Here is a 19,621-nt window from a genome sequence, read left to right on the forward strand (position 1 = left end):
ACCCAACGTCAACCTCTGGCCTCACACATCACGTGCACCCACAGCTGAGTACACGTGTCCTCCAACACACATGTGAGGACACTTCTACGTATGCACATACAGCCAACACATATACAGATGCAATTTTTTTTTCCTTTGGGAAAGGGGATGAATGTGACCAAAATACATCATATGCCATTCTCCAAGAATTAATTTTTTTTTTTTTTTTTTTTTTTTTTTTTTGGTTTTTTGAGACAGGGTTTCTCTGTGTTAGCCTTGGCTGTCCTGGACTCAACTTGTAGACCAGGCCGGCCTCGAACTCACAGGGATCCACCTGCCTCTGCGTCCCGAGTGCCGGGATTAAAGGTGTGCGCCACCACCACCACCTGGCTAGGAATTAATCTTTTAAAATATGTATTTTGGAAGGGTGTGTGTGTGTGTGTGTGTGTGTGTGTGTGTGTGTGTGTGTGTGTGTGTGTTCAGTTGGCATCTCTGGTTGCCCTCCCCTAACCCCTTCCCCACATAGTCTGTTAAGTCCCACTCCTTTCTCCAATCCTGCTCCCTCAAAGAAAAGCCTCCGCATTCCTGGCATTCCTGAGGACACCTCAACCCTCTCCCCAGGAGCCACTGTTCCCCAAGTCTAGCAGGTGGCAGACACATCATCTTCCTTCACCTGCAATCCTTAAAAACCTCTACCTGCCATAGTTGGGGTGCAACTTCCTCTGGCCTCCTCCCCCAAGGCTACTGAACTCACCTGGGAGCTACAGTTCCCAAGTAAACCTGCCCTTTTATACTTTTAATCTTGCTTTAATTGGCTTATTTCATCAGCAGAGGTAACCCATCAGTGTACGTGCTCATCTCTGTGTTGATACATAAGATTTGTTTTCATTTATTTATTTACTTTGGTTTTTTGAGATAGGATTTCTCTGTGTAGCCTTGGCTGTCCTGGACTCACTTCGTAGACCAGGCTGGCCTTGAACTCACAGAGATCCACCTGCCTCTGCCTCCCTGAGTACTAGGATTACAGATGTGCAACACTGCACCAAGCTGTATTAAATTATTAAAAATTATTAAATTATTAAAAAGAGGACAAGTTTCCCTTTCCCAGCATCCATTTTCCCACCCATGGAGCACAGGTACTTTACCACCATCCAAACTCCCCGATCTGTCACATTTAAAAACACAAGAACAAGCAAATGAGCAAGCAATTTGTATGAGTCTGAAAAGATTCCCTCCCCCTTACGTGTCATTACATTTTCCCAGGGTGTTATTTGACAGCATATGGGACCCAGCACAGAGGCATTGAACAAATGCTCACTGAGTGAAGGAGAAAAGTGAACAAAAATCCCTCAAACATCTAAAGCCAGCAGGAAAATTAGGGAATTAAAAAAAAATGATGATGCTAAAAGGACTACAGTGAAAATTTAGGATTTGCCTAGTTGGAGAACAAATAGCTGTTTCTGAAAACTGAAAGTGGATGAGAAGCAGGGAAGAGCTGAGTGCCCTGTGCGCTGCAGCCACTGTGCCCTGTGCAAGTGATGGAGAGATGCATTGGAAAGTGTGGGGAGGGGGAAGAGGGGGCAGGGGGGAGGGGGAGGGCAGGGGGAGGGGGACAGAAGAGGGAGCATGAGGGGGAAGGGAGGGCAGGGGGGGGGGGAAGGCGGGGGGGGGGACAGAAGAGGGGAGGGGGAGGGAGCACGAGGGGGAAGGGAGAGCAGGGGGAGGGGAGAGGGCAGGGGAGAGGGGGAGGGACAGGGAGAGAAGGGAGGGAGAATATGGGAGAAGAGGGAGAAAGAGATGAGGAGAATGGTAAAGGAGAGGAGGAGACAGTGTGTATATGTTATTGGCTCTGAGCTCTGGTCTATGTTCTTTAGAGCCTAGCAAAGTTGGATGATATCGTCTTTTAAATGTAATAAATATTCTATTTCTAGCACTAACCTTAATAGGCCTCTACTGCCTGGAACTGAAATAGTTTTTACCAAACTATTGGGCTGGGGAGGTGCTCGTGGGTAAACTGCCTGCCAGGCACTCGATGAGGACCCAGATTCCAATCCCTCACCTGCATCTATACAAAAGCTGGGTGCGGCAACTCACACATATAACGCCCATGCTGAACATATGGAGACAACTGGGGGGGGGGGGGGCGCCTCTCCAGAACTCACTGGCCAGCCATTCTAGCCAAACTTGTGAGCTCCAGGCTCAATGAGAGAGAGAGAGAGAGAGAGAGAGAGAGAGACCTTGTCCTCAACTGAGGAAGATGGCAGCAGCTGACCTCTGACCTCCACACTCACCCATCCACACACACATCTCCCCTCTCCACACAACACACAAGCCTTCACGCTGCCCTCTGCCTCTTGGTGCTGCTAGCTGTTCTCTATGAACACCCTGCAAGCTAGGAAGCTCATGTTTTATTATTTCTAAATAAGCTTGCAATTCTTTAGAGGAAACTCTCATCTGTTCCCCTTTTTGCCCCTCCGCCCCCCCATCGCCACCGCCCAACATGGACTTGAAGCCGGTAGCTGCTGTGAGCATGTTGGACTCACCCACTTTGACCCTGCCTGTGACCTCCCCTTCTGAGTTTCGGGCACTGAGCGTCACATTCTGTGTTGATTGCAGAAGCAAAGAGGAGTCCTGGAAATAATTTACAAAATTAGCAATATATGCCTTTATGTTTACATACAGTTTATACTGATACTTTATATATCACTACAGGTATAGATCTATAGATGTAGATATCACTGGGATCCTATACATTTGCTGCAAAAAAAGAAATTTTTAAAGAACCCTCAGACATATTATTTTTAGGGTATAAATGTGTTAGCTTTAAAAAATAGATTATAACAATCCTTTGAGTTTATAATGTTTAAAAATACTGTTTCTATGTTAATTAGTTCTAAAGGCAAACAGGTTCTAAATAGCAGTTTACTTTTGCCAAGCCAGTCACAGTCTTTGTTGTTACTGTGATGTATGTTCAAGGCACTTGTAGGGGATAAATTAGAGAATGGTTCGATAGCCTACAAACCATGATACTTATTTTCAAAATGCAAAGAAAATTCTCACAATTAAAAACAAAAAGTCTGACACAGAGGGACAAGCACCACAGGATGCCTCAGGTGTGTGCTCTGAAGAAGACGGTCACCTAGAAGGTGGGGAGGGTGGAGGAGGCTGGGAGAGGAGGCGGTAGGGTCGCGGGGGTCATCAGGGTGGAGGAGGCTGGGAGATGAGGCAGTGGGGTCTGGGGGGGGCACGGGTCATCAAGGTGGAGGAGGCTGGGAGGTGAGGCGGTGGGGTCGCGGGGGGTCATCAGGATGGAGGAGGCTGGGAGGTGAGGCGGTGGGGTCGCGGGGGGTCATCAGGATGGAGGAGGCTGGGAGGTGAGGCGGTGGGGTCGCGGGGGTCATCAGGGTGGAGGAGGCTGGGAGGTGAGGCGGTGGGGTCCCGGGGGGTCATCAGTGGCTATGAGTTTCCATTCGACTCGAACCAACTGTGGTGGGTGGTATGGAGCAGCTGGGGCCATAGTTAACAGTGATGCACTCGCTAACACATCTCTAAAAAGCTGGAAGACATCACTTTTAGTGTTTCCACAATCAAACATTACCGTGTGTGTGTGTGTGTGTGTGTGTGTGTGTGTGTGTGTGTGTGTGTGTGTGTTGGAACATCCCAGGGAACTTCAGTTTTGGGTAGGTGAGATTTAAAAAAAAACAAACCTTGTTTTGCAAGTGGGACCACCTAATTTGGATCCCCAGATCCCATATCCCACCATGGAGGGAGAGAATTAACTTCCAAAAGTTGTCCTCTGATCTCACACACACACACACACACACACACACACACACACAAATAGTAAATAAAAAATTTGAGAAGCATGTAATGTGTGTTTCCAGAGTGTATGCTTGAGTGTGGAGCCACCATGAGTGTGCAAACTCAGGCCCTCCCCAGCCCCACACACCACTTTTGTGGGTGCTAAGGAGTCAGGATTAGAGGCCTGAGCAGCATCCATGAAGAAGACATCCTTTCAGCACAGCACCGACGGTCACTGTGGATGACTGATGACGTGGCTCGTTCTCTGGGGTTTTACAGAAAACTGCTCCCTAGAGACACTAACTAACTAACACATTGGCTCTCACAGGTTACTGAGGGGCAGAGCTGCTCTGCTCATAGTTTCTGTCACTGCACATCCTGACTGACATCGTTGTCGCTCGACGTCACATTGTGAGCCTTTAATGTGTGGTCAGTTATCTGACGCTCTTTCTAATTGCACTCCCTGTTCTTCTTAAGGCATTTCTGGAAATGACAGTCTGATAAAATGTAACTGAAAGTTATTAATTCCTAGAAGGTTCCGTTTGCTATGATCTATTTACCGGACTTTAGTCACCAGGTCCCACTGTCTGCTGTCTCCCTAAGTACATGAGGGATCAGCCAGCACGACCTGGGCAAGTGGGGAGAATACGATCTCATATTTTAATGTATTCATGCCTGACTATTTAACAAAAAAACGTGTGCTGCTCTGCCTTGTCCTCGGACAACAGAATTCGTAACATTTCCAGTGCTACTGCGGTCAGTGTAAGTGCACTGCCGGGACAGGCTCAGATCTGGCTCGGGCGTGAATCAGCCCGTGTTACAGTCTTCTGACAGCAAGATTCCCCTGCGCTCTGCCCTGCCTAGGACCTCCCTGTGTGTCAGTCCTGACTGTGACTCTTGAAGGGCTCTAATTGGCGCTAGTATAGCAAACATGGCTCTGGCAGGCCTTGCCCTCCCCCCATTCCCTTTGCCTTGCTAAAGCTAGCCCTCAAGGTCTAGTCCCTTATTTAGGCACCAAGTTCCAGCTATCAAAGTATTGAAGTCCAGCTAAAGGGGGTGGGAGGGATGGGGGCGGGGTTGGGGGATGGGGGTGTCTCCTTTTCCCATTGTAAACTACCATTTGCCAATGGGCCACAGGCTGTCTCCTTTCTATCCAGAGGCAGTCTCCTGTCTCTCCAGGTCAACTATTCCTTCCCCCCCCCCCCCCCCGCCTTGTCCCTGCCCCTGTCCCCTTCTCCCCTGTTCTCCTTCTTTGCATCTTACTCCCTGCCTTTTGTCCCTCTGGGGTAAATTCATCTCCTTTTGCTGAGAACTTGGCCTTGGAGTGTCCCATGCTGACAGCAGTCCTGTCTCCTCTTTCCGCAGCTGGTAGGACAGCCTGCTGAACGTCCTGGTGGCTCTCAGGGAATAACGTTGCTTTGGTCTCTGTGATCCTTTTTTCAGTTCCGTGGAGGAACGCAAGTCTTGATTTGCTTTTCAAGTTTATGTTTATTTCATAGTGACCGATGTCCGTCTGCTCATGGTGAGTCTCAGGCTCACAAGCCTCCAAGCAGTATGGCTGATGCAGATTGCCTCTGTGTCAGGAATCCCTCCCAAGCTCCTCAGAGTGCCCCAATCAAGGCTGTTCAAGATGCTTGTACCAATGGAGCGGTAGGCAATTGTTCTGGGTAAAGGTTTTTAATCCTAAATTATGTTTTTTAAAAAATGAACCAAATTGCCAAGGTGCCAAGAGCCATCCTGTTAAAGGAGCTCACTAGGCATGTGGGCTGTCTAGGAGGTGATCTGGTATTGGCAAAGTCTGTACCCCAGAATTGCTGCCAACCTCTGACTACCCTGTCAATTGTGCACTGCTGCATCTCTCTAGAATCTGGCATTAGAGCCAGGCATGGTGGCATGTGCCTTTAATCTCAGCACCCAGGGAGGCAGAGGCAGGTGAATCACTGTGAGTCTAAGGCCAGCTTGGTCTATAAATCAAGTCCAGGACAGCCAGGACTACATTCAAGGCCAACCTGGTCTACAAAGCAAGTCCAGAGCAGCCAAGGTTACACAGAGAAACCCTATTTCAAACAAGCAAAAAGTAAATACATCTGGCATTGGTGTGAACTTTCTGGGTATTGACCAGCTCTGATTGAGCAAACTTCCTACAAAGATCTTGTTTGAGGATATACTGTCTGCTGTTCAGATGAATTAATGCCTGCTTATGGATTCCTGATTTGATTCAAATAGTTTTAAAAGTTAAATTGTTTTAGATCTTCTAAAACAATTTTAGAGAGTTTATGGCTGCAATAAACACCTTTGTGGACCTCCAGATGCCTCACTGAGGATAGCCTTGTGGCAGATTTGTGGCTTCAGATAAGCCTCCACTCCAGATGGCACCACGAATCCAGGTATTACATCATAAATATTAGCAAGTTGGTTTGAATTTCCCATGAACCCAAGTTGGAATGAAGCTACCTAGACATGTCTGAATTTACTCTGTTTCTTAGAATGAAAGACAGATAAAATTATTGTCCCGAACTCATTATGAACTAAGAGCTAGCTGGATAATGTATAGTTAGGTCCATCCTAATTGATAAGTCATATATTCTTGTACCCTTTAGACCTTTGTCACTCTGAACTCACTGTGAACTTATGTAATGGATACTTAGATAAGAAATGTTTAGATTTAAAACATGTAACCTGTTATATTTTAGAATTCATCTGTTTTTGTGATTAATTGCCTTTTTTTTTTTTTTTCCCTGTGAGGTAATTCCCTTTTCTCAGAAGTATAAGTATGGTCAGCAACAATACACATTGTTGAAATTGGGAAGTTTAACTTCAGTTGAAGTTAAGATGCCTGACTTCATCCACTTTTTCTCTTGAATATATGTGTGTGAGAGTGGTTTATTTTCTATTTCTCTCTTATTTCTTATTTCTTTGTAGATTCGCAAATAAGTTAGCAGACTTAGGGCCTTTCTACCCAAGCCTAAATTTACATTAGCTTACTGGACATCTTCGCAAAAGAGGCCTATCTACAGATCAAAGAGCCTCCTTTTACGACACCTCCCACCCCTCCACACACAGACACCCCACCCCACGCAGTCTCTAGCCAGATGCCGCTTTTTACAGCCTCAGCCATAGGAAAATTGTGATCTGTTTAAATTTTCCTGCTCAGCTGCAGTACAGTCAGTCCCTAGAGAAGAAACCCTAGGCTCTCTTTTTCCTCTTTCTTCTTTCAGTCCTGATCAGTTGCCTGAGCCATCAGCTCACCACCCAAGAGATAAAGCAAACTGGAAGGGCATCTGCATCCAGCTCCAGAGACCCTACCCTGGACCTCTGCCGAGCCGCAGCCAGCCATTAATACCAAGGCTACTAAACTCAGAACAGAAGCATTTAAGAATAAAATCTTTTGAGCATGTATTCTGTAAGGTAAAGTCTACTGCCTAATAGTACATTGTTAGAGAGAACCTGCCACGGGTGTGTGGACACATGTACTTCCTAAAAGTCCTCTCTGAAAAACAGAATGTCTGTGCTTAACCTTTACCTATTTTTCACAGGTATGTGAAATATAATCTACTTACCACCCTGGAGCATATTTCTTTGGCATACAGTGGAAATAAAAATTCCGATTCCCCTTCCAGGCGAAGTCCATCAGGTGTGACATGCAAGTAGCCCATTCCTGTCTGGGGAGAGAGAGAGAGAGAGAGAGAGAGAGAGAGAGAGAGAGAGAGAGAGAGAGAGAGAGAGAGAGAGAGAGAGAGAGAGAGGTGAAATTTTCCATTTTTTAATTTTTTGCTTCTTTCAGAGCAACTAAACTTACACATGCATCTTCATATATGCCTTCCATTTTTCTATATTTCTTCTAAATGTCTATTTGAAACTTTAGTTGCTTATATCCAATATTCATTTTTAAAAAGCCTTTTGTAAGTACAAAGGTTTATTTGGGAGATGCGTATAATACTTAACAAATCATTTTATAATAAACATGTAAGAGCCCATGACCATATAAAAGAAAGTAAAGTCTTACTATAATTGTTTCTTTTAAATTTTATTTTAAAGACATTGACTGATTGAATGTAAGCACTTATGTGTCATGGTGTCTGTGTAGAGGTCAGAAGACAAGTTGTAGGAGTTGGTTCTCTCCCTTGGCTATTTGGATCCCTGGAATTGAACTCAGGTTGTCAAGCTTGCCTGCAAGCCCCTTAGCCTACTGAGCATCCCTATATGTGGGGAGCAGAGGAAGCCGCCAAGTCACTCCCGGAACCCTATAAGCACAGCAATGCAAGGGCAACTGGAGAACCTCTTAAACAGCGGTTCTCAACCACTAATGTTGTCACCCTTTGATCCAGTTCTTCATGCCGTGGTGACCCCCAACCGTAAAATTAATTTCATTGCTATTTCATAAGTGTAGTTCTGCTACAGTTATGCCCTGTAACGTAAATATCCGATATGCAGGATATCCGATATGCTGCCCCCAAGAGGTCGTGATCCCTAGGTTGAGAACCACTGACTTACAATAGTCCTACTGCAGGGGCCAAACTCCTTACGACAGGGGCCAAAACCAACCGAGAATAGTCCTTTCCATGAGTTCAAAATCAACTGACTTGAACCCTTAATTATACCTGCAGACTCCTCCATGTTGTAATTATAAGATAACTGAAGGAAAGCTCGGCTGAAGGAAAGGTTTGCAACAATATAAAGGCGTTTGGTGGCAATTATAATAATCATCTAAACGCTTTATTAATGCAATGCAGATAATCACAAAGTTAGGAGTCAGTACTGCATTTGGACAGTAATAAAGCAACAAATGTCTGGGTCCACAAACATAAGAGGCTAACTGTGGCTCCACGTTTCACTTCTCCGGATGCCACCAGACACTGAGCCGGACTCTGCAACCGGTGGGTTCTATAGGTTTCCAGTCTGGCCTCGAGTACAGGAGAAGAAGACCTTCTCCGCAGGTTTAAAAGTGTTACAGCTCTTTTGCTTGGTGGGCGATTGGAGAGGCAAGGGTGAGGGCAGCTCGTAGGCTGGTGCCAGGCCAAGCGACAGTAGAAACTCGGGTTCCAGGTGTTTGGGGCTCTGATACTGGGCTGGGCGGGGGAGGAGGGGAGCAGGGCTGTGGCAGTGAGAGCCTGACCAGGCAGGCTGGTCCAGCGATGATGAATGCTTCAGAGAGAAAAGAGAGAGAGATGGAGGGGGAAAGGAGAGGTGGAAGGAAGGAGAAAGGGAGGGAGGGAGGGAGGGAGGGAGGGAGACAGAGACAGAGAGACAGAGCTCCCAAAAGTGTTACAGCTCAGTGAAAATAGCCACTCTCAGACGGTCTTAGGTGAAATAGCCTGCACCTGTTTATTTGGGGTAGACAGGGACTAGAGAAACCTTGGCCAGTGGGAAGGATATTTGGGGGTGAATGCATTCCATTGGCTGACACTAAGATGCGGGTGATGGGGAGGAAGTCCAGGTGCTGGGCTACATGCCTGACTCCCTGTGGCCACCTGGTTGGGGTCATCAGGCACGGGAGGAAGCTGTCCCACTCCTGCCTGGCTCAGGATGAGATTTTAAATCTCCAGTTTGAGGTTTCCAGAGTTTGAACATGCTCCACCTTGGCAAGTTCCACGCTAGTTTTCACCTGCTCCACGGCAAACACTCGCTTAAATTCCATGAGCAAAAAGTATATGGGCATAAAATCCTCCAGGAAGGACGACAGAATCATTTGTTGTGTCAAGTGCTTTGAATCAGTCGCCCCAACCGGCTCAGGAAGTTGAATCCTTGGTCCCCAGTAGGTGGCGCTGTTTGAGAAGGTTTAGAAGGCGCCGCTTTGCTGGAGGGAGTACGTCACTCACTGGGGGTGGACTCTGAGAGTATATAGTCTTGCCTTCCACTGCTGGTCCGCCCTCTGTTTTGTGTTTGCTATTGAAGATGTGGGGTTTTGGCTTCCTCCTCTGGCCACTCTGGATGCCCGCTGCTGTTCTTCCCCCACCTTGTGGGTGGAGTCTTACCCACTGGGAACTCTAAGCCCAGATGAACGTTTCCTACTCACAGCAATGGGAAAGAAATAACTAAGATAGAAGCAAAGGGCCTTGAGATAAATACTTCATTCAAGCTCTCACACTGAGTCATACAACTGTTTTGTTTTGTTGAGAATTTTGATTTTTACCCCATCTCCAGTTGACTGTCACATTCTAGAATATGTCATCATATTTCTAAAGGGACACACAACTATTGTGAAGGGTGCCAGAGTGTTGTTTTAAAAGAAAATCCTAATCGGTCTATATTACCAATAAAGACCAGAGTGTTGTTTTAAGACAAAATCCCAATCGGTCTGTATTACCAATAAAGACTCAGGAGCCAGATTCTGGGGGAAAACCTGCTAGCTCAGAGAGGCAGAGAAAGCACCCAGCTGACCTTCCTACTCAGCTTACTTCACCGATGGAAAAATTTCAAAAGGCTCACTAGCTCAGCTGACTAGGCTGAAAAGGCCACAAACAAACAAACAAACAAACAAACCAAAACAAAAAAACAAACAAACCCAAGGCCAAAGGCTTACTAGCTCAAAGCTCAAAAAGCCAAAGGCCAAGGAGCTGAAGAGCTAAACCGCTAAAAGCTCCTTCTACTTCTACACTCTGTCTTAAATACCTTTCAATTCAAAGTCCCTCCTATTCTTTAACCCCTGCCAGCCTGCTTCTTGCTCAGCCTCATGACCTAGGGTTAACTTAATCAAATCCTGTGTATGGGCAGCTCTTGGAGTAAAGGTGTGTGGTAGGGCTCAACCGCACCAAACAAAAAAACAGGTGTTTTACAGCTCACAATCTCAAGGATCTCAATAGGATCAAATATCCTGCAGCACCAGAGAGCCCTCTGAGGAGCTTCAATTGCATCAACATAGAAGGGGAGTGACAGGGAATGGAAGGACCCTGGCTACCCCCCACACCCCCCGACCCCCGCTGCCGGAGTCAGGGAGAGAATGACTCAGGCGCTGCACTGGGCTCCATCACAAGATGAGGTTCACCAGTACATTTCCTGCCAGTATGCTCACCAAAGAGAAAGGGTGCCAGTTGAAATATCTAGAGCAAAAAATATATCCCAAGGTTCTGATGGGGAGCAGCTTTGCACATTCTGGGTCTCAGGTTCAGGGAGATGAATTAATTCTTGAAGGAAATGACACAGCACTCGCTTGCAGCCTCAGCTGCTCTGATCCAGCAAGCAATGTGGTTGTAAAACCAGAGGCCACCAGGGAACTTCCAATGGCATCCACGTTGATCCACGGGATCTGAGTTACCCAGAGGTGAGAAAGACCAGTGGTGGTGACATTGTAACGATGGAAGTAGAATATTTCAATTCAAAAGACTTTGAGAGTTGTGAGTGGGATTTTAGGAGAAGCACAGAGGTGATTTGAAGGGTGGTGCTGGGCATCAAGGTCACGTTTTCGTTCATGCTAAGTAGGTGCTCCTCACTGACCTGAACTTCCATGCCAAACACACACATTCGGCCTTTTGAGACAGATTCTTATATAGTCAAGGTTGTCCTTGAACTCACTACACAGCTGAGGATTGCTTGGTGATCAGATCCTCCTGCCTCTACTCACTGAGTTCTGGGATTACACGTGTGCACCACCATGCCCGGCTCCACGGGAATATCTGGATGTCTTGCCAGGATCACCGAGCGTTCACTGAAAACCAAAGATCTGCTGTGTATCTGCATTCTTTTCTGAGTTTTCAGTTCTGTCCAAATGATGCCATCTCAGATCAAAATAAAAAGAGGCAACCTCAGTTGAGAAAGGGACTTCATTGGAAGAAACTGTAGGCAAGCCTGTGGGGGTGTTTTCTTAATGAGTGATTGACATGGGAGGTCCCAGCCATCCCTGGAAGGCAGTCCTCGATGCTGTAAGAAAGCAGCAGGCTGAGCAAGCCATGCATGACAAAGCAAGCCAGTAAGCAGCACTAGTTCAGCGGTTCCCAACCTTTCTAATGCTGGGACCCTTTAATCCAGTTCCTCATGTTGTGGTGACCCCCCCCAACCATAAAATTATTTTGGTTGCTACTTCGTGACTGTGATTTTGGTACTGTCATCAACCATAATGTAAATATCTGTGCTTTCAGATGGTCTTAGGTGACCCCTTGCGAAAGGGTCATTGAACCCCCAAAGGGGTCGAGACCCACAGGTTGAGAAGTGCTACGCTAGCTGGTACATGATCAAACTTTGACAGTTCTTTACAAAAGATGAATGCACTATCTTTTATCATGCCACAGCCTAGCTTGTACTCAGCTCACATTTCCATCACGCCGTAGCTCCTAGCACTGACAGGTGAGTGTATCTAGACCCTGAACACTCAGCCCAAACGTCTGCTGTGTCCTCAACTGCTGGCACTGACAGACAAGAGATCCCTAGACCTTGGGCCCCCAACTTAAACATCTGCCACCTTCAAGATCCTAGACCCTGGTGTGAACAAGTAAGCCTGTTCTGGGACCCTGGCTCACACTTTTTTGTTTGTTTGTTTGGTTGGTTGGTTTGGTTTTCAAGACAGGGTTTCTCTATGTAGCCTTAGTTGTCCTGGACTCCCTTTGTAGACCAGGCTAGCCTTGAACTCAGGGAGATCCGCCTGCCTCTGCCTTCAGAGTGCTAAGATTACAGCCAAGTGCCACCTATGCCTGGCTCCTGGCTCACACTTTTGTAGTTCCCCTAGCTCCAGATGCTGCCACGCAAGCAGCCTCCAGACTGTTACCAGCTCTTTCTCCCCACACACTTCTAACCAACTAATTCCAGATGTGCAAGCCCCAGCACAGGAAAAAAACAAAACTAAACCCATGGAAATCGAAGATAACGTCTCTTTCAAAAATAACCAACGCTAGCAGGGCGGTGGTGGCGCACGCCTTTAATCCCAGCACTCGGGAGGCAGAGGCAGGAGGATCGCTGTAAGTCTGAGGCCAGCCTGGTCTACAAAGTTAGTCCAGGACAGCCAAGGCTACACAGAGAAGCCCTGTCTCAAAAAACAAAAACAAAACAAAACAAAACAAAAAAAATAACCAACGCTGTAATAATAGAGCCAATGAGGACAATCTGGAAGAACTTCCAAAGAATTTAAACAGGATGTTCATGAATATTTCCAGACACCTTAAGGAACATAGATATAGTCCTAGACAATAAAAAAAAAGAAACAAGTAATATAAGGAAGTTTATCATAAAGTAGAATTCAATAAAAAAAATTACTGGGCAGAGGCAGGAGGAGCCTACCCAAAAAAATGCTGGGAATGAGACAACCATCCCCCCAAAAAAGTTTATGTATAGAAATATAATGATGATGGCACCATTCATTTGGGTAAATACCCAGAGAAAGACTGTTGGATCGTGTGGTAGTTAAGTTTTTAACTTTTAACATGGGTTGTGACATGCTCATCATAGTGGCTGCACCAGTTTGCGTACATACCAACAATGTTTCAGGGCTCCAACTTATCCATGTTCTTGCCAAAATTATTATTACTGTTGTTGTTGTTGTTGTTTGTTGTTTGTTTTTGTTTTTGTTTTTGTTTTGATCTGCACAAAATTTTTCTTTGTTTTGTATGAAGACAATAGCTATCCCGATAGGTGCAAAGTGCTCTCTTATTATAGTTTTGATTGGTATTTTTCTGGTCATTAGTCATACTTTTTATAAACTTTGTAGCCATTTGTAGCTTCCTTGAAGTGCTATCTATCAGGGCCTGTGCCCATTTCCCAAATTGGATTATTAATACTTTCGCTATTGAGTTGCCAGAATTACTTAGATATTGTAAAGTCGGCCTTTTATCGCATAGGTGGCTCGCATTTTCTCCAGTCTGTGAATTGTCTTTCTGCTCTGTTGACTTTCCCTTTACTATGCAGAAGCTTTTAAATTGATATCGATCTATGTGTCTATTATTGGGTTGTTTTTTTTTTTTTTTTTTTTTTTTTTTTTTAATGTTTTCAGGATCATTCACAAGGAATCATTGCTAAAACAGACGTCAGTCTTTAACATTACTTTTTTTTCCCTAGGAGTTTGACAATTTGGGGCCTTAATCTTAAGTTTTCCGTGTGTATGTGCTGATTTCTGTGTGTGAGGCCTAAGGCCTGGGTTCCTTTTGGCTCTTGTGTGAATGCTCAGGTCTCCCAGCATTGCTGATGAAGGACCATCCTTCCTGCACTCAGGCCTCAGTGGACTCACTGCTGAGGTGGTATTCAGTCCTATGGTTCTGACAGATCTGGTTTGTCACCATCATACTTTATTGCTCAGCTTTGTAGCTTGTTTCTATAGCAGTAATTCTTTTTTTCCCAAAGATTTTATTTATTTATATGAATGTTCTATCTGCATGTACACCTGTACACCAGAGGAGGGCATTAGAGAGGGTATAGGTGGTTGTTGCTGGGAATTGAACTCAGGACCTCTGGAAGAGCAGAACCATCTCTCCAGCCCTAAAGCATGAATTCTTAGTGATGTCTCTAGATTGGGTCATTTTGTCAAGACTGATTTGGTTCCTTGGGGTCTCGTGTGGTTCTACGTGGATACAGATTTTTGCATTCTGGGGCGGGGGGGGGGAGCTTTGAGTAAGAATAGCCACTATAGGCGCATATATTTGAATGTTTAGTAGCGCTTCTTGAAATGATTATGTATAAGAGGTGTGACCTTCTTGGAAGAAGAGTGTCCCTTGAGATTTCAAAAAGTCCATTTAGGCCGAGTGTCTCTCTCTCTTCCTGCTGCCTGCTGCTCCAGGTGTAGAACTTTCAGCTCTTTCTCCAGCATTTGCCTGCCTGTGTGCCACCGTACTCCCCACCATGGTTACAATGGACTAAGCCTCTGAAACTGTAAGCCAGTCCCAGTTAAATGCTTTCTTTTATAAGAGTCGCTGTGGTCATGGTGTCTCTTCACAGCAATAGAGCAGTGACTAAGACAGATTGTATTTTTCTATTTCTGTAAATAAAAATGCATGGGAATACTAATAGGATTGCATTGAACATGGAAATAACTTTGGGTTATATGGAAAGCTTAAGAATATTAAGGGTTTTGATATTGGGGGGGAGGGGAGAAAGTTCTTTGAGACAAATTCTTGCTATATAGTCCAGGCTGGCCTCAAATTCATGAATCTCCTGCCTCAGCCTTCCAGGTGACAGCATTACAGGTACTTGGCAACGTTCCAGGCCCCAAATGTATTTAGGGGTTTTTGTTTGTTTGTTTTGTTGTTGCTGTTTTTTTAACCTGTGAACATAAGCTTTGATTTCCTCCTATCTTTTTGTACCCTTTAAAAATTCCTCAATGAATTCTTTCATCAATTTGTTATAATTTGCAGTGAACAAGTTTTTACCTCCATAGCCTTTCACTAAATATTTTATTCTTGAAGATGCTATTGAAATTAAGATTGTTTTCTTCTTTCTTTTTCAGGTAGTTTGTCATTTATTTAAAAACAAAGAGAAAATTAGGACCTGGGGGTGTTATCTACACTCATGCTAGGTTTAGCGACACCCAGAATGGCAAAGATGTGGGAACAAACAATAAATCCAGGAGACACAGGAGGACACATTGTGCATGTCTGTCACATGCACATGACGTCTCTGAAGAGTCACACTTAAGAGACTGAGCCTTGGAATGGTCCTTACGGGGCCTGGGAACTTGGGGAATGGAGATGGATAATAAATACCCATAAATCCACAGGCGAGAAGCACGAATAAAGCTACAGATGTGCCGAATCAAAGCATACCTATTGTTCATGATATTCTATTTTACACTCACAAATTTCATGAGTAGATCTGATATTGTTTTCTTACTACAATCCGATTTTTTTTCTTACTACAATCAAATAAAAATTTAAAAGCAGAAATATTGTATATTACAATTTTTTTTAGAACGGAAAAAAGCGATAGCATGAATTAGTAAACAATTTTTAGTCTTATAGCTATAGTGTTGCCAAAGCATACATGTCACATACATGTGGACTGTAGGGTGAAGGCCACTCCACTGTAGGTGGAAAGGCCAGATACTGCTCAACAGTGCTGATTAAGGCCTGGTACCTTCTGTGGATTAGGACGTTGTATTTCTTGCCTTCTGACCCCATAAATGTGCACAGTAACATGCCTCCTTCTGTTAAGGTCAGCACTAAAGACCCTCCACACCATCAGTAACACATTCCTGTGGAGAGAAAACTGCCTCAAACACCAAACTTGGCTGAAAGTGCAGGCTGCGATCTGCACGCACTAGGTAGATCTGAAGTCGCCACTGTCTTTGTCCAAGATGTGCACTGTCTTAGAAATTTGTACGCATTAGTCCTATAAACAGCATGACCTGGAAGTGACGCTGTGCATGTAGCATATGCTCTGACATGCACTATAGCATTTGAAGCAACCTTTAGTCCTGCGTGGCTAAATGAAGTTAGACAGCGGTTACCCCAGACTCTTCTGTAAGTTATCATAGCAACAGAAAAGTAGCTAACACACATCCAGATGTCCTGCCTTTGTGGTACCCGGTAGCATCACGCTGCTGCAGAAATATTATCATTACACATTCCAACCCATAAGAAGTATATTGTCTTCTGTTCAATACGCTCATATTTGTAACCTTTATTTACATATTTTACGATAATTTCTAATAATAATAAATTTTAGTAAATACATTTATAGTACTCTATAGTAAATCGTTCAATGCTTTTGAGCTATATTTTAATGTTATGAGTGTTTTACCAGAATGTGTAGAAATATAAATGTTTATTATATGAAGAGAGTAATGACAGCTATTGGCTTAAACCATGGCAGGACAGAAGCGAGGGCACAGAAAATGTTGGATCCATTGAGTCTGTTTCATACTGAACCTCAGATAATATTTATCATTCTTGGAAAGAGCCTGGGCACACATCATACCCTCAGCTGCCTGGGAAAAACATACGGACTAAGCTGTGATTTTCCTCACAGTAGTATTTTTATCTCACTGGATCTATCCTGCCAAATTAGTGTATTCTACATTAAATGAGAACCACACCCCTGAATGTACAAAACCAGGACTTCTTGGGACATAGGCTAATGGTAGAGTACTTGCCTAATATGCAAAGGGTTGTGTGTTCAATTCCCAGTACCACAAAATATCAAAGCACATAGGGTTGTGCAATTATTTTTAACTTATGAGAATGTTTTGAATAGAATAAATTATTTAAGACTGCTGATATATTATTTTCTAAATCTGTTATGAATATTGAAGTGTTTGCACAAATATTTATGTGCGTCAGAACCAAGTGTTTAAAACGTACAGATACTGCATTGCTCTGGCTTGGGCATGGTGTAAGTGTGTCCCTCCAAGGTAGTGGCTCTCAAATGTGGCTTATGACCTCCTGGGGATCAAATGATCCTTTCACAGAGGTCACCTAAGACTGCTGGAAATATTAGATATTTACACTATGATTCATAACAGCAGCTAAATTATAGTTATGAAGCAGAAATGGAAATAATTTATGGTTGGGGATCACTACAACATGAGGAACTGTATTTAGAAAGGTTTAGGATCATTCCTCCAATGGCTCCTGTGTTGGCAGCTTGGCCATTGGGGTGGCAACTTTGTGGAGGGTGTGGACTTTTTTTTAAAGATTTATTTATTTATTATGTATACAGATTTTGTTATAGATGGTTGTGAGCCAACATGTGGTTGCTGGGAATTGAACTCATGACCTTTGGAAGAGCAGTCAGTGCTCTTACCCTCTGAGCCATCTCTCTAGCCCCAAGGGGTGTGGACTTTTAAGCGGTGGTCGTCATGGAAGGTCCTTGGGTCCATGGCAACTGCCACTTGTTTGGGGACCCTAGTTAGCTCTCATGACAGGGTTGTGATGAAAGCCCCATGTGGGCCCCATCCAGTCTGGCTGATGTTGTGTCTACTGACGGGGCTCCTCCTGCCACACGCATTCCTGCATTCTCACCAGGCATCTTGAGGTTCCCCATCAGAACTGAACCTAAGTCCTTATACCTCCAAACTTATGAGCCAACAAACCCCTTCTTTTTTTAGACCGAGTTGTCAGCTCTAAATGGGACATCTCTATAATCTCCCTTCCCAAAAGGCTTGGGGAGCGTCAGGGAGGAGTTGAGAAAGGACGGAAGAGCTGGAGGATGAGAAGGAGTGCTGTGAAAGCTCTTTTGGGCATGTTGTGTCAGATGCTCTCCGGATACACGGCATCTGTGGTTACCTGCACAGAGCAAGCCAGGCGAAATTCTGGCGTAGATGAGTAGATGACCTCTGGCCTGCAGTCCTCACTATGGAGCTATGACAGTGGACAATTGCTCAGGGAGAGAGACTCACTCTTAGAGGATGCGGCCACTGGTAGGTAGATTGCCCATGTTCTGGTGGATGGCCCTACAGCCCTGCACTTATAGGCAGCACTGATTGGATTTAGTGAACTGTAAAAATAATGGAATAAAATTGGGAGTTGGATCTGTTAAGAGAGAAATGGGGAGAACTGGAGGGGGAAATTGGGATAAATAAGATCATATTTTAATGTATATGTACATAAAATTATCAAGAATGAAGATGGGTCTGGACAGATGGCTCAGTAGTTAAGAGCACTGTCTGCTCTTCTAAAGGACCTGGGTTCAATTCCCAGCACCCACATGCAGCTCATAACTGTCTGTAACTATAGTTCCAAGGCATCTGACACCTACATGCCAATGCACATAAAATAAAACTAAATAAAAATATTATTTTTTAAAAATTAAGAAAAAATAAATAAATGAAAAACAAAAACGCCTCTTCTTTAAAAAACAAATGCCTGCCTCATGTAGTTCATTATGGTAATTTAATTAAAGAAGAGTGGCCATGCAAATACTAAGCATATAGGACTGATGACATTAGAAAAATCTGTGAGTTATACACTTCTATAGACTGTATTCTACAAATTACCACTAAGATATCTTGACCCAATCAACCACAAATTCAAGATTAGAATTTTACTACCCTATGGAGATAATGACTAATGAAAAATACAATGTGGTAAAGACAAAAAAAAAAATTAATTTGCAGTGAGTCAGAGAAAGCAAAATTGATGTATCTAGCTACTGAAAAAGTCCTGATGCAGACAGGAAACGTCTGTCCATGCACGATGGAGGCAGCAATCCAGCAAACACCTCAGGCGCATGCTCAGAAAAAAGGCGCTACTCACTGGGGAAAACCACATCACTCTTAGGATCCAGATGGTGAGAGCGAGATTCACAGTGAGGGTGGCGATCAAGAGAAGGACGAACAGGTATAGGCAGCGCTTCCTCCAGCCGTAAATGCCGATCTTGTAGACGTGCTGGCTCTCAGGCCTCTCTAGGTGGAAGCCCTCCGTGACTGTGGTATACTGTTCTCGTACCATGTTCTGGCGGAGGGGAGGAGGCGGGGGCGGGAGGAGAGAGAACTGAGTTGTCAGGACTAATTTATTATAAGTCTAGAAAATAATTTTACCCTAGACCTATCCAGAAGTGGGGTACGGGGTGCACACCTGTAATCCCAGACTCCAAAGGGGGCAGGAGGAGCAAGATATATTTAGTACTCATCTGCAAGACTGCTTTGCTTAAATAGCACATAGAGAGCTATGAATAGAAAGTGCAGCAAATCTCATGTTTATGTAAAAACACTGATGACTTATATCTAATGTATGAGTTACAAAAATACTGATATTTAGGGCCAGGCAGTGGTGGCACACACCTTTAATCCCAGCACTTGGGAGGCAGAGGCAGGTGGATCTCTGTGAGTTTGAGGCCAACCTAGTTTACAGAGCAAGTTCCAGAGACAGCCAAGGCTACACAGAGAACCCTCTTACAAAAGAGCTGATTTGGTTTGTTGTTTGTACTGACACCAAATGCCTGTGGAAAGGACCCCAGAAGCTCAGATAATGTCTCTCAGATACCTGTT

The 19,621-nt window shown here is 44.5% G+C and overlaps 1 protein-coding gene across 1 annotated transcript in view; it reads right to left on the reverse strand.

The window, feature by feature from the left end:
• Sgcg (sarcoglycan gamma) overlaps positions 1-19,621 on the reverse strand; it is a 45,154-nt gene that overhangs the window by 17,338 nt on the left and 8,195 nt on the right. The window contains exons 2-4 of the mRNA XM_051160661.1: positions 18,888-19,085; positions 7,341-7,442; positions 2,523-2,610 (exon numbers count right to left, since the gene is read on the reverse strand). Of these exons, the coding sequence (XP_051016618.1) occupies positions 2,523-2,610; positions 7,341-7,442; positions 18,888-19,082 (385 nt within the window). The 5' untranslated portion in view covers positions 19,083-19,085. The remainder of the gene's footprint in view (positions 1-2,522; positions 2,611-7,340; positions 7,443-18,887; positions 19,086-19,621) is intronic.

Source organism: Acomys russatus, chromosome 18 (genome assembly GCF_903995435.1).
Source record: "Acomys russatus chromosome 18, mAcoRus1.1, whole genome shotgun sequence".
Taxonomy (NCBI): Eukaryota; Metazoa; Chordata; class Mammalia; order Rodentia; family Muridae; genus Acomys; species Acomys russatus.